The following is a 14,476-nucleotide window of genomic DNA, read 5'->3' as shown; positions in this document are numbered from 1 at the left end:
AATGCTGCCAAGAGCGAGCCATTCGGGTAACTATAAACACTTCTCTTCTGTCGTCCTCCTTGGAAGCCGAATTTGCTGTACGCACTTGAGCACGACTGACACGCTTCTGTTATCGACCTCAGAAGCATGCAAATCAGTCTCACCTGGACCCGAGCACGCAGCTGCAGATGAATTAATCACTGTTCAAGGTTACGGAGATTGAACACTGCAAATTAAAAGGTTGAAGGATGCACAAGTGCAACTCCAGAAAAATCAAACCCCGCCACCTGATAGGTGGGCATGGAGGTGATACATGGACCTGGTCAGGTGCTGAGAATAAAAGTGGCCTTCCCCTGTCTAAAACAGAACCTTGGGCGATTTCACCTTGTGCCTTGTTCTCCAATCCTCACCCACCCTACACTTACTCTCTGTATCTCAGTCTCGCCGGTTCTTTTTATTTCCCCTTACCTCTGCCTCAAGTGAAGTACTCTGGTACCCAAGGATGACTAGCAAACAATATTATTCACAACGTTGCTTACTATTCAGCAACATTTGACAGTTTGCAAATCATCTTTATACAACAATTCAGAGTTTGATAACAAATTAATGCAACACATTGTAATATACAATGCCAATAGCTCAAACTTTAATGCTGCGAGACCTATTGCATTGTAAATGCTTGTTTTTCTGCTGCTATGGGTCTCCCACTCACTGGGGTATCTTCAGTGAAATCACCATCACCAATGGTCTCTAGTACTACGCATCCATGCTCACCACTAATCACAGGCCTGAGTCCTGTCTGGAGCCTCTGTGGGTGTTGGGCTGCCCCAACACTCTGCGTAACAGACCTTTGTGGGTCCACTGAAATAGCCACATGCGGTGCGGGGCAAGCAGCCACGTACAGCGGATCGCACAGGTCAGCTGAGGAACAGAGTCTAGCATAGAGTGCCAAAGATGTGTAACCATCTTGGACCCATGCTACTAGGATCGCGCCATTCAACCAAATCCGAATCTGTAAAGGCAAAAGGGAGAACATTTTCACACTCTTAAATGATTAATTTCTCCTCAATCCGCAACATCACAGTCGACAAGCCAGCCACCTGACCTGGACCGACCACACCCTTGTCAGTTTCAGTATACCTATCCAGCGTCACCACAAACTTACCACCATGTCCACCCCCTGCAGCTGGAAAAGCATTACAGAAGGGGACTACTTCTCCCCTCTCTGCGTGCCGGCCTAAGCACACAAGCAACTTACCTGCAATTTCACTGCATGCTCCAAATCCCTGGCAATCCTAAAGCACAATCCAACTGCAAGAGCCCCACCACAGGCCAGCTGGTACAGAGGAACACAGGCTGACACCACAGCAAGCAATTGGCACACAAATGGAGAACCAGTCAAATATGCCGTGGATAAATACTTCATCAAATCAGTCTTAAAATGCTACCGCCAGAAGATATGGAATACCAGCATACAGCCTTCACAGGCTGTAACAACGCTGGCAGAAAAAATAGCAAGGAAATGTCACCATCATTACATATTTCATCATACCTCATCTGCCACCAGCAACATTACCTCCTTGGAATACCTTTGCAACAAGCTTTCAGAATTCTTTTGTATCAAAATCACCATTGTATACCGCATCTTTGACCTTCAACACAACCCCGTCTTAATTAAACTTCCTGTCATGGGTAAAGAATAAACCCTGACCTCGTGGCTCACCGTCACCACAGCCAAAACTGCCACTACCATGAAGACAGTCCATTTGGGCCCCATCTGACCCTTACCCCCACACGCCTTAATCCAAGGACTCCTACCGATCAGCCCTAACACCCATCCTCCATGCCTCCTTCGACTCAGCCATATTCCTGGACACCTGGAAACACACCACTATCATGCCCAGCCCCAGAAACTATCCAATGGCCCAGCCACGGCTCCGTAACCGGCCCACGTCTTAGAGAAACTAGTCTACTAGTCTACAGATGCCTCACCAACCACCTCAGCTACCACCAGATCCTCAGCACAACACAGTCCAGATTCAGGCTTAACCCCTGTACAGAAACAGAACTCATCATGCCACAGATGACATCCGCATGATCCTTGACAGAGGCGACACCGTAGCCCTCATTCTCCTGGACCTCTCTGCAGCGTTTGACATGATCTCAGACCCCATCCTCACCAGGCGCATGCATAAGAATGGCATCCAAGGACCCGCTATCTGCTGGATCTGCTTCTTCTAATAGAACACCACAAACTGAGGACAGCCTCGGGGTTCATTATTCAGCTCCACCCTCTTTTAACGCATACACGATCCCTCTGGCCAATGCCATCCGCACACACTACATTAGCATCCTTTTCCTATGCCGACGACACACAACTTATACTCACCCTCTTGGACAAAACCTCAAACAAAAGAAACAAGTTTATCGCTGCATGACTGAAATCCCTAACTGGATAAAGACCAACTGTCCCAAACTAAGCACAGTCAAGACTGAAGTTATGATTTTCACCAAGAACACTTCGCCATGGGACTGCAACTGTCGGCTGAACTCAGAAGCACACCCAGCACCCACTCCAGGAACCTCTGAATCATCAACAGCAAACTTGACATGACTGCACAAGTCATTACAGTCACTGCATCCTGCTTTCACACCCTGAAGATGCTGAAAAAGATCTTCAAATGGCTCTCAAGCAACGGAAGAAAAACTGTCCCTCATGCCCTAGTCACCAGCAAGTAGGACTACGGGAGCCGGAGCTGGTGTCGCCAAGCAATTCACCACAAGACTATATACCACCCTGGACTTGACAGCCAGTCTCGTTCTCAACTCACACACAAAACCTGCATTATTCCACACCTCACGGTACTCAACTAGCTCCCGATACACAAATGCACTCATTTCAAACTACACACCCACTCACACTCTCCTCTCTCCCACTCCTTTCTCTCTCCTCTCCACAGCTTAGGCCCAACCTACCTGAACAGTTGTATCTCCCGCCACCAACCACCCAGATACCTCTGTTCCATAGGACTCCGACTCATGCACATCCTATTCATACACAGAACCAGATCAAGAGGACGGGCGTTCCCTTTCATTGCTCCTAAACCTGGAATGATCTCCCATTCCACATTGGAGCCTTCTCCTCTCTTCTTGAATTTTGCAAGAATTTGAAGACCTGGCTTGTCAGTTAACCAACCTATGCTAGACAGGCCTAGACCACGCACCTGCTCAGCACAAGATACCCTTGCGGTAATAGGGTGCTTTACAAATACACATAACATAAGTATATATTATCATAGATTCTATAAGCCACATGTTTTCATCGTAACATTCCTGAGTTGGATTTAATTCAATTTATGTTTATTTTCATGCCTGGATTTTGACAGTATAGGTATCAAACATGTATTGCTTACAATAAGCTGAGAGAAGGCGTTGGGTCATCCTCTTTCAATCATTGGCTTTAGCCTTTGTCACAAACTTCTCAGCTCAGCCCAGTAGAATTCTTTTGGTTGTTTAAGTTAATTATTCCTCTTTTACGTGAGTGGTTGGATTGGAATCCATGAGTGACAGCTATTTGCTCTTTGCCCCGTCTTGCTGACTCTCATGTGTATCGCTCTAATGTTCTAACGCAGCATTAGCACTTTAAATCCAGACCTATTGTCTTTGCCAATGCGTGTTTCCCTTAAAGTGGCTTTTTCCCGCAAACAAGTAAAGAATGTTATTAGGAATGTTAATCAGTCTTTCTTCCTACGGATTGAAAATGCAGTTTACCTTCGATGTTTGAACCATAAGTGCTTGATCACTTAAATCTTATGAAAGTATCTTACAAATTAAATTTCTCTATAAATAAAGCACTGTAGCTCGGCAAATATCATGTGATATTTTTTTATTGGACTGACTAAAATACCATTCTTTACTTCCTTCTTAGAAACACCTTGAGGGCCCTGATGTACAAAGTCAGTGTACTGCAGTAAATAAAATAAGGAGTAAGCATCCATTTTTGCTACTTATCAGATATCAGTGGTATATCTAGACCACTATGCATCAGTTTGTCATTCAGTAAAGATATTTGAAAGCAGTTTCTTGTTGTGTATGGATGACTGTACTGCTTGGTGGTTGGTTACAGTTTCACATTGATGTGCACCACCATTGCAAAGAATTCTCCACTGAAGTTTAAATTCTGCACAAGGTAGTAAGTCTATTTCTTCTATTCCACCTAGTGCTGGAAGAGAGAACAGGTGTGAAAATGTCCTAGGAAGAAAAATGTCTTTCACTTTCTTGGCAGCAATCTGTTCTCTAAAAGGATACCACCACCTTTATTGTATCCCCTCTTGTGTAAATGTGAAGCTACTGTTCCTCAGGTTGCCACTAGACATTTGTAATCTTCCTGGTCTGGTTAATTCAATAATCCATACAACTATTTTTACTCGCCCTCATAAAAAATGCTTACTAAACAACTGGTAATTATGTTGTCTTATTCTAGTTCCAGGTGTATGATTCTAGTTCTAATGCATTTATGGTTTGTACATTAGAGATGTTTTAAATCCCGTTTTTCAGCAATTATCATGTTAAGACATTACTAGTAAAGGCATGCTGTAACAAATGTATTTTATTTTTTGTAGAGTATGGTAGAATCGATCAAGCACTGCATTGTGCTGCTGCAGATTGCTAAAGTAAGTCTTCTTTATCAAGACTATTAATTTGTTTTCATTTTCAATTGTTTCCGAAATTAGCGCACTTTTAACCCATAAGTGTACCAGAATGATATAAAAGTTAATATTATTCTAAACTTTTCTTATCTGGATACTGGTTTGCTTACCTTGTCACCCTTGTGTTAAATCGGAAATCCAAATTACTCACTTGATTTTTTTCAAGGTTTGTAGAGTATTCTTTCTCTGGGTTATGTTTACAGAATTTTAAGATTCTGCTTTTCTGATTTTCACAAATGCAAAAACAGCTATCCTGGCTGAAGAGGGGTGAAACCATGAAACCGGTCCTAGAATGCTTGTTTCTGGTCCGCGGCGGACCTGGCCTGGCAGTTCGGGCTGGACTGTTCCCATGAGGCACAGGGTCAAGATTGATTTGCATATGGCCAGATCTAAACTGGGGTCGCATGGTGAGCAAAAGAGTGATGGATTTAACCCAGATCTCTTGGACTGTGGGTGAATGTTTTGATTTGTTCTGCATTCCATCCATCAATTGTGTGTTTTTTGCTTTCAGATTTTGACAGCTTGAAAAAAAGTTGAAGAGATTTGATTTGAATTTTTAACTCTAGTAAATTAAATGTCTGAAGTAAAGACATCTGTACTTAGTGCATAAAGGTAGGGGGGGAGGCCTAAAGGCATGTAACTTATTTGTTGCTGTCCAAGCCAACAGTTCATTTGTGCTTACTTTAAAGAAGTCATCTAAATGTACAAATTGACACCACAAACAAAGAAAATTATAGAGAAATTGAGTTTTGGGTCGATAAAGTAGCAGACAAATGGATGGGGTGAACCAAGAGGAATCTCACTATTTGTAACTAATGTCCCATTGAAGGTTAAATAATGAAGTGATCTCTGTACAAGCAGGTTGAATATCAGGTTTTGCAGTTTTCCAAAAGTATGTAAGAGTTTTAGAGCCCAAGTTTGTGGAATTCTACTGACCCAGTTGGCATTCCAAAGAATCCATAGCAATAGCCAATGAGGTATTAACAACATTCATGAATATTATTGTAGGCTAACTAGGCAAGATAGACCTAGGCCAAATAGACGTTAACAAGTTTAAACTAATTTCACTGTTCTGCTGAAACTTTTCTCTGCAAACTATAATCAGACACTATAGGAGATTCTGGGACCCAGTGCCTACTCATAAAAACGGTTTGTTAACTTTTTAACTTTTCATTTTAGCTGTTGTTGTGTAATCGTATCCCTTTTAGGGAAAAAGGCTGCATTTACAACAACAAAAATTACTTTATTTAAAAACACTCCTAAACATGGTGGTCTACTGACTCCAGCAGGCTGCCATGGCTGTGACTCTAGCCAATTGTAGTGCTGCGCAATTTGCAACCTGACTCATGCATATTAACAAGGTAAGTCTAATTGAGACCCTCCACGATTTGCAAATTTGTGAGCTGACTCATCAGTACGTAAATTATTTTGCAAAATTCTTTTCCATTCACAAAAAGACATGGGGCAATTTGCGACCACTTTTTCCAAATGAAAACCTTGTACATTAGACGCATGGTTCCCCCACCCCAAAAAAAAAATCCTTGTGCTGAAAGTTGCACTTTATAAGGAACAGTGTAATATAATATAACATAGAATCCTCACAAAAATTCATAAACTCTGCACTTTTCACTCACTATGCAAGAGCCTGTAAACATCTCAGTATTAAACATTTTACATATTTACATATTTTAACATTGCCTATGTAAGAGCCATCTTGTCTTAGTTATTAGAATTAAAAACGAATTTAATAGAATTAAAAATAAAATTATATCATGCATTAGGTTGATAAAAACTTGACGTGAACATGTCCCTATGTAGGAAATGTAGGGAACAACTTCAATAAAGGTGACTTAGATTATGTCCTCATAAGAAAGCAGTCCGTTTCAGCATTCTAAAATGCAGTGCAGTGACGGTTGACTTCAGTTTATTTTGAATGTCTGATTTGAAAGCAGATCTCCGTTATTATGTACTTAACCTCTCTCCTGGATCTCCTAGTAAAGAGGTTCTGCTGTTATTGATCTTAATGACGATACTCTTAATGGAAAACTATAACTACGAGCAAGCATGTCTTTTACATCATGTGATCTTGACTAATATTCACAAGCACTGAAAAGAATTTTTGATGGATACTTGTAACTGCAGATTTCTCAGCTTAGAATACTGGACCTGGAAGCTTTTTCCAGCAATACTCTGTTCTGCCACTCGATGGCAACATGAGGCTTTGTGCATGCTCCATGTCATTCATTTTTTTTTAAACTTTATTTTTGATTTTGCAACATAAAAAAACAAACAATCCCCCCCGTAAATTGGCATCAATCATCAAAAATGTGTATACAGTACGGTAACCTCATTATGGCACGATGTGGTACAGTGAGTACAGTTCAGGCTGTGTTCATGAGCGACGTAAGAATCACATTGATAACATGAAATACTGACGAGGAACAGGCAGTGCACTTATATTAGAGCGGCTCTAACCTCCCCACCTCCCTCACCCTCCCTCTCAGACCCCGATTCCTCTGAAGAGAAAAGATCAGCACTCGTGCCATCTGAGTCGCTGTGAGAACTCCGTGGCACACATGACTCGCCATGCAAGGAGATCATCCTGCAACTTCTCATCCCTGCGGGTACTCTGCATATGCGTCTCCTCAGCCAATGACCACTCCCTTACATCTCTACGCCAAGCTGACAACTCAGGAGCCCTCCGCCCCATCCAGGTGATCGCTACCCTACGCCTCGCCAGCACCAACATTAATTGCAATAGTTTGTAGGAAAGTTTCCTCTTCCTAGGCTTAGAGACCAGGGCTAATAAGCAGTGAAGCGGTGTCCTGTCAAACTGGAGGCCGGTTACGGCGTGTATACGATCCACCACCCCCCTCCAGAAGCTACTAACCAAGGGGCAGTCCCAGGCAGGGTGTAGGAACCCCGCTTTCTCCATCCCACATTTTTGGCAGTTTTCCTCCCTGTCTTCTGAAATACGCTTCAAGGAAAGCGGGGTTAAGTAGGTACGATGCATAAAGTTGAAATGTGTCAATTTGAATCTCGCATTGCAGGACACTTTATGAGTAAGGCTCCCTATGCGCTTACGCTGTCCCGGGTTCAGAGTGAACCCCAGGTCTGTCTCCCATGCCCCCCAGGCCGGTGAAATCGGCGGGGTCGAGTCCTGCCTCATGGCCGAATACAGCAGAGATATCAGTTTACGCCCTCTACCACAAGAGAGGAGGATGTGCAGGGTGTGGGACAACGCGGGCGCCTCAGGGAACTAGGGCCATGTCGCCCTTGCTACCTCCTGAAGGCCCCCGGTAGTGCAAATATTGCCCCTCCCCCAGGCCAAAAGCTTCCATGGCTTGTTCAAAGGACACGAATGACTCATTGGGATAAAGGTCCGCCAAAGTCTCACATCCTCCCATTCCCCAATCTCTAAAGGACATGTGTTCTGCCATGTCATCTACAGGGGCCAGGATCCACACCGGCAACTCCCTATGAAAGGGGGCTCGCCTCAGTATTTTCTCCACGAATCGCTGCCAGACCGCAGCAGTGTGGCGCACCACATAGGGCAGGGCCTCATCTGCTCCCCGTCCCCGCATCAATGCCACCTGCAATACTCGCTCGTCAGCTCTGCCGGCCAGTAGACTTATCTCCCAGCTATCTTCAGCCGCAAACCACCGTGCAGCCGGTAACAGTTGTGCCGCATAGTAGTACAGGTCAAATCTGGGTGCCTCTAGCCCCCCTCCTCCCATGTTCGGACAACGGTATGGAGGGCAACTCGGCTGCGCCGGCCCGCCCAGTGTAACGACGTAAGCAACGTGTTAAGTGTGTGGAAAATGCGCGAGGGGGTCGGGCACAGGGAATTCTGAAGGACATAGAGCGTCCTAGGGAGCATCACCATTTTTGCGACGGCCAGTCGCCCCACAAGGGATAGTGGCAAGGAGTTCCAGAAAGTGACCGATTGTTGTAAGGATTTGAGGACCCGGTCAATATTACGGGCCAACCCCTGCGCATCTGTTGGAGCTACCTGGATCCCGAGATACCGGAACGCCTCCTGCTCCCATCGTAGCCCTAGATCCGGCAGGGCCGGCAGCGGTCCCGCGCCGTAACCCGCCAGGGGGAAAATCAAGGACCTCCCACAGTTAATTCTCAGGCCCGAAGCCGCACCAAAACGGTCCAAGTGCTGAAGCAGGACGGGCACCCACTCCCGCGGGGCCACTAAATAGAAGAGGGCGTCAGCCGCATACAAGGAGATCACATTGCACGTGTCATCCATTGCGACATTTCTGTTCGGACCTGGACCGCCAAAGGCTCGATCGCCAGGGCAAAAAGGAGCGGTGAGAGGGGACACCCCTGCCGCGTGCCTCGTCCCAAGAGCCATTCCTCCGATCGTGCTACACCGAGCCGTACCCTGGCCCCGGGGGGGCTTTGTACAATATGCGGATCCAACGGCAGAAGTCGGGCCCACCCCCACCATCCGGTACCCCCAGTCGACGGTGTCGAATGCTTTAGCGAGATCAATTGACACCAGGATCATCTGGTCTTCCCTATCCCGCACCTCATGGATGATGTGGTTTAGTCGTCTCAAATTCATGGCGGTGTTGCGGCCAGGGATAAACCCACATTGGTCGGGGTGTACCAGGTGTGCCATTTGCGGCGCCAGCAGGGTAGCCAAAAGTTTAGTTAAAACTTTCACATCTGTGTTTATCATGGTGATGGGTCGGTATGCTGCGGGATCGCCACTATCCCCGCCCGGCTTCAGGATCATACAGATTTCGTCCTGGTTCATACTGGGCGGAAGAGCCTCCAGGTACACTTGTAAGAGGGGGTGGGCAAGGGTGTCCGCAAATGCCTGCTAGAATTCGGAGGGGTAGCCATCTCCTCCTGGGGATTTAGCCCGCGGCAGGCCAGCTATCGCCACCTTCACTTCGCGAAGCGTCAAAACTGCATCCAGTTCCTCCGTGGCTTCCTTTGGAAGTGTCTGTTGGGTAAGCCCCCGAAGATAAGGGAGGAAGGAGGCCTCAGTAACCGCGGGATCCACGGCATACACCGTCTGCAGGTGGGACCAGAGGATCCGAAGAATCCCCACTTCCGAGTGTACCATTCCTCCTGCAGGGCCTCTCAGGGCCACAATTCTCTCTGGGGCGAACTCACGCCGGAGGATCCAAGCCAATAGCCGGCCCGACTTGTCTCCCTCCCAATAGAGACGCTGCCGATACTGGCCCAGAGTGTATTTGTCTAGACGATTCAGTATGTCATGCACACACGAGCGGGCTGTCCGTTCCGACTCCTGACCTAGGTCGTCGGGGATCTGGCAAGGTTTGCAGGTGCAGAAGTTCATCCTCTGCGTCACGCAATTCCCGAAGTAGCTGTTTTCGGACTCCATAGGTGAGGGCCATACATTCACCTCGTATGACCGCCTTCAGGGCATCCCATTTGGTAGAATAAGTAAGGTCCCCTCCTCCCAGTTTAAGTCAAGGTAACTAGTGAGGGCAGTCTCCACATGGTCCTTCCCCACCTTGTCCTGTAAGAGGTCTATCGGCATCCTCCAGGTGCGAGGGCGGGAGGGTTGGTTCTCCCACTGGGCAACGCATGTTACTGGAGAGTGATCGGATAAAAAACGGGCCTGATGCGTGACCGTTGGGGAGAGAGAAGCGTCCACATTTGTCGCCAGAACCCTGTCCAGTCTGCTGTGTGTGTTGTGAGTGGGGGAAAACACGTGTATAGTTTCTGAGTCGGGTTACCCAGGCGCCACACATCACTTAACCCTAAGTTCTGCATCACCTCTCGAAGTCGCGCTGTCATGCTTGGCTTCGTCCATGTGCGGGGAGGGGACATATCCAAGACGGGGTCCAACACACAATTAAAGTCTCCGAACCATAATAATGGGCCCTCCAGATCCGAAATAAGGACCTCCCTGCAGGTGCAAAAAGAAGTCAGGGTCGTCTACATTGGGTGCGTATGAGTTTAAAATGGAGAGTTCCCTCCCGTCTAGCCTCACCGGCAGGAGCAGGTACCTGCCATTGATATCCCCCTCCACATATAGGACGGCGAACGGGATCCCGGGGGACACCCAAATTAGGACCCCCTAGCATATGTAGAAAATGAAGAGTAAAATACTTGGCCCCTCCACTTCTTCGCCAACTTTTGGGCACCCTCCTCATCTAGATGGGTCTCTTGCAGGCACGCAATAGAGATTCCGTGTCTTCGGAGGAAGGATAGTACCCTATGCCGCTTGGTACATGTGCCTAGCCCCCTCACGTTCCAGCTTAAGAACTTGTGCGCCATGAGTGGTGATAGCGCCCATCTGGGCCAACAGCCCTACGTCCTGTGACCCACCATTTCCGTGCCCGAACTGTAATACGCCTGATGCCTGCAACATTACCCGCCTCAACCCCAACCACCCCCCACCCACGAGCAATATTTCTGCAACAACTAAACACGCTAATATGCCTTCCCCTGCCAGTGCCACGACGTACACAGCATTCCCAAGTACCCAAATGGGCAAAACCTCCCAAACTATGAAGGTAAAGAAACAAACGTCCCCCCCCCCCCCCCCCCCCCCCACCCCCCACCCCATATCAGATCCTAGCATTGGCAGCAACAGTATCAATCATGTGGGACTCGGACCCAAAACAAGTGGATACACTCTTATCAAGAGGAACAACTGCCCCTCACCAGGGCAAAGTCATCCAAGCAAAACAGGCCTGCCTCCTGACACCCATAGAAGATCATCGGCAGAATTTCTCTCAGGACCGGCCCTCCGCCGCTGTTGATGAGCTCCCCGCCGTCTCAGGGATCGTGTCCACGGTAGGTGGGAGGGCTTCCACCGGTGGCGGCAACGTGTCCGGGACCAGCACCTCGCCCCAAGTGCGATCCCGCTGAACCTCCGGGAGTTCCCCCGTCTCCGAGGAATCCATCCGGAGGGCACCGTCTTCTCCCACCGTGACTGTACGCCTCTCCTCACGGTCAATGTCATCTGACGAGCGCCGGCGTCTAGTCCCCCGGGTCCCGTGGTTGTCGAGCCCCCCAGGTCTTCCTGGATCCCCCACGGTTCCCCGGTGGAAGGGCATCTCCCCTAATCTCCAGCCACTCCCACACTTCTTCAGGACTCTCAAAGAAGTGCGCCTTGCCCTGGAATAAGACCTTGAGTTTGGCGGGGTAGAGGAGCATATATTGGAGGCTCATCTCACGCAACTTCTGTTTGACCGCTAAGAAGGACTTTCGTTGTTCCTGCACTTTGCCGGTATAATCTGGGTACAGGGACACTCGGGAATTTTCAAAGGTGAGATCCACTGCCACTCTCGCTGCTCTCAGGTTGCAGTCCCTGTCCCGGTAGTTCAAGATTTTCACGATAAGGGCCCGCGGTGGGGCGCCGGGCCTCGGTGGTGGGACCGACGCTCTATGTGCCCGTTCAATAACAAACACCTCCGACAGCCCTGTAGGACAAAGTGCGGTGCGGATCCAGTGTTCCGGGAAACGTTCAGCATTCCCCGACTCCGCACGCTCCGGAATGCCAAGGACTCTAATGTTGCTGCGGTGCGCCCGCCCTTTAGCATCCTCTGCCCTGCGCTCCAGCTCTCCCGTACAGGCCGAGAGCCTCGAGACTGTCTGCTTGAGGGTCGCCACCTCCTTCTGTAGTTGGACTATGTCTCCCTCCGCTGCCGTGACCTTATCCGTTAGCTTGCGGAGATCTGCTCTCAGGAGATTGACGTCAATCGACACCGTCTCTATCTGCCTCTCCAAGGCACTGTGGGATCCCTGGATTGCCTTAAGTAGCTCTGCCCGGGAGGGCTCGCCAGGGGTACAGGGGGCATCCCTCTCGTCATCCAGACCGGTTTGGCGCGTGATGCGCTGTGATGGGAGCCGCTGGGTGGTGTACTGTGTGATGGTGTTCGGCTGCGAAGCTCGGGCCATCCTGTCTTTGCGCATCTTAGGAGTGTGTGGGACCACCTCCCAAAGAGCCGACCAGGCGCCTCGGCCCAAGATCTATGCCAGGGTTTGTAGGGCCTCCCTTAGTCCGATCCGCCCCGTGGGTGCCCACCAGCGAAGGTCGTACTCACTGCAAGTCCAAGAGCGCCAAAGCCGCCCCAGGAGAATGGCGCCACCTCGATCACTAGCAGCCGGGACCCCCGCTGACGCTGAGGATAGACTTCCCCGGGTCCCCAAGAGGACCACGCGGCCACAAGGTAACACAGGGCCCCGTGCAGTGGCCGGAACTCGCAGGTGCTGGCCCAGTGAGGCATCCGATTGAGGCAAGTCCGTCGAGCCGCATGCACGCCAAAGGGACCGGGGGGCACCCCCCATTCCGCTCTTGCTCAAAGACTTCACCGGTACCAAACAGTGCGCCGGTGCTCCCGTGGACCCACTGGTCCCAGTGTGAATGTCCCCACCGGCTCAGGCAGCCACGTTGGACCTTCGGGCCAGTTCCTCGTGTGCAATGGCTGGTGTTGCCACTGGCGTGGCTCCTGCTTTATAGCGGGCTCTCCAGGGTCCCACCCCTGCCGGGGGCCTCCAATGTCAATAGGGCCCATCCGCGACCTCTGACGAGGGTCTGTGAGCACCAAGGGCCCGGGTTCAGTATCGCCAGTCCGCGGTCACAGAACACCCGCGGTTCCCGCTCTGCCTTCAGGCCTCCCACCCCCGGTCCGGGGTCACCACAATCCTCCAATCTCGCTGGTTCGCACCAGGGTCAAAGGCGCTCCGGGGGCACCGGCCGTGAATGCCCCCTCCAGGCACCGCGGCTGCACGGTATCCCAGCAGGTAGGCCGCGATTAGGCCTCAGCACCGGGCTTGCGTTGGGGCTGTGTCCAAGAAGGGACAGTGTGGCCTCGTCCTCCGGCCGGAGGGCTTCCGTTCCTCCCACAGATAGTTGCACCGAGGGTCCTCCTAGGCTCTCCAGGACCACCGGGACCAAGATGCATCCAGCACCGCTCTTGCCTCAGCTCGTATATATTACAAGGCCCTGGGGGTCCCGACGCCTCACACAAACAGCAAACAGGCCGCGACTAGGCCTCAGCACCGGACTTGCGTTGGGGTCGTGTCCGGGAAGTGACAGTGCGGCCTCGTTCTCCGGCCGGGGGGCTCCGCTTCCCCCACAGAGATTTGCACCGAGGGTCCGCCTAGGCTCTCCCGCACCACCGGGACCAAGATGCATTCAGCACCACTCGTGCCGCAGCTCCCATTTGTCGCAATGCGCGGAAGGTCCCAACGCCTCGCTCCGGCTCCGTCTGTCTCCTCCGAGCGCTGCCTCAGCCCCGCAAGGCGGTCGACGAGCCCCCGGAGTGGGACCGGTCGAGGAGGTCATTCGGGCTGCGTGTGTGGCCCCCCTGAGTTGTGTGGGCGGGTGCCGGGGATCTCGGGCGGAGATCATGAAGGCCGCAACACCGGGCTCGCGTAGCTCACCCCGGCGGCCCGGTCGTTTTCCGTCGGACAGTGAGTGTCCACAGTTCCACTTTTCTTCTGGGTTCAGCGGGGCCCAACGGTATTCAGTTCTCTGGCCCCCCAGTGAGGCAGTCCGAGCGCCCCAGGATGATGGATATTACAGGATTTATTTGCTGGCCGGCCGGGAGCTAAGGGAGCTCACGTCCTGTCGGCCATGCTGCTTGGCCACGCCCCGCTCCATGTCATTCATGAAGTGATGTAGTGGTGCGGGATGTAAATGCCACCACAACATGCTGATGTCAGTTTCTTTCTTTCCACGCCTTTCAACGAGAATGATGTGTCCTCTTAAAATAATAGGTTTCAAAGTATGGCATGACTGTAAGAAAATGTTGTTGGTACATGAGGTCTGTCTCTGACTT

General features: G+C 50.1%; 1 protein-coding gene across 11 annotated transcripts in view; it reads left to right on the top strand.

Moving 5' to 3' along the window:
- OSBPL9 (oxysterol binding protein like 9) overlaps window positions 1-14,476 on the top strand; it is a 1,511,872-nt gene that overhangs the window by 592,238 nt on the left and 905,158 nt on the right. For 9 of the 11 annotated variants that reach the window (XM_078670721.1, XM_078670755.1, XM_078670745.1 and 6 more), the window contains one exon: window positions 4,602-4,652. In XM_078670721.1, the coding sequence (XP_078526847.1) occupies window positions 4,602-4,652 (51 nt within the window). Of the gene's footprint in view, window positions 1-3,907; window positions 3,966-4,601; window positions 4,653-14,476 lie in introns of all 11 variants that reach the window. The other 2 variants (XM_078670788.1, XM_078670797.1) reach the window with 1 other exon arrangement.

The sequence above is a fragment of the Lissotriton helveticus genome, chromosome 1_2 (genome assembly GCF_964261635.1).
Source record: "Lissotriton helveticus chromosome 1_2, aLisHel1.1, whole genome shotgun sequence".
Classification (NCBI taxonomy): Eukaryota; Metazoa; Chordata; class Amphibia; order Caudata; family Salamandridae; genus Lissotriton; species Lissotriton helveticus.
This window is presented reverse-complemented; position numbering and strand designations above follow the sequence as displayed.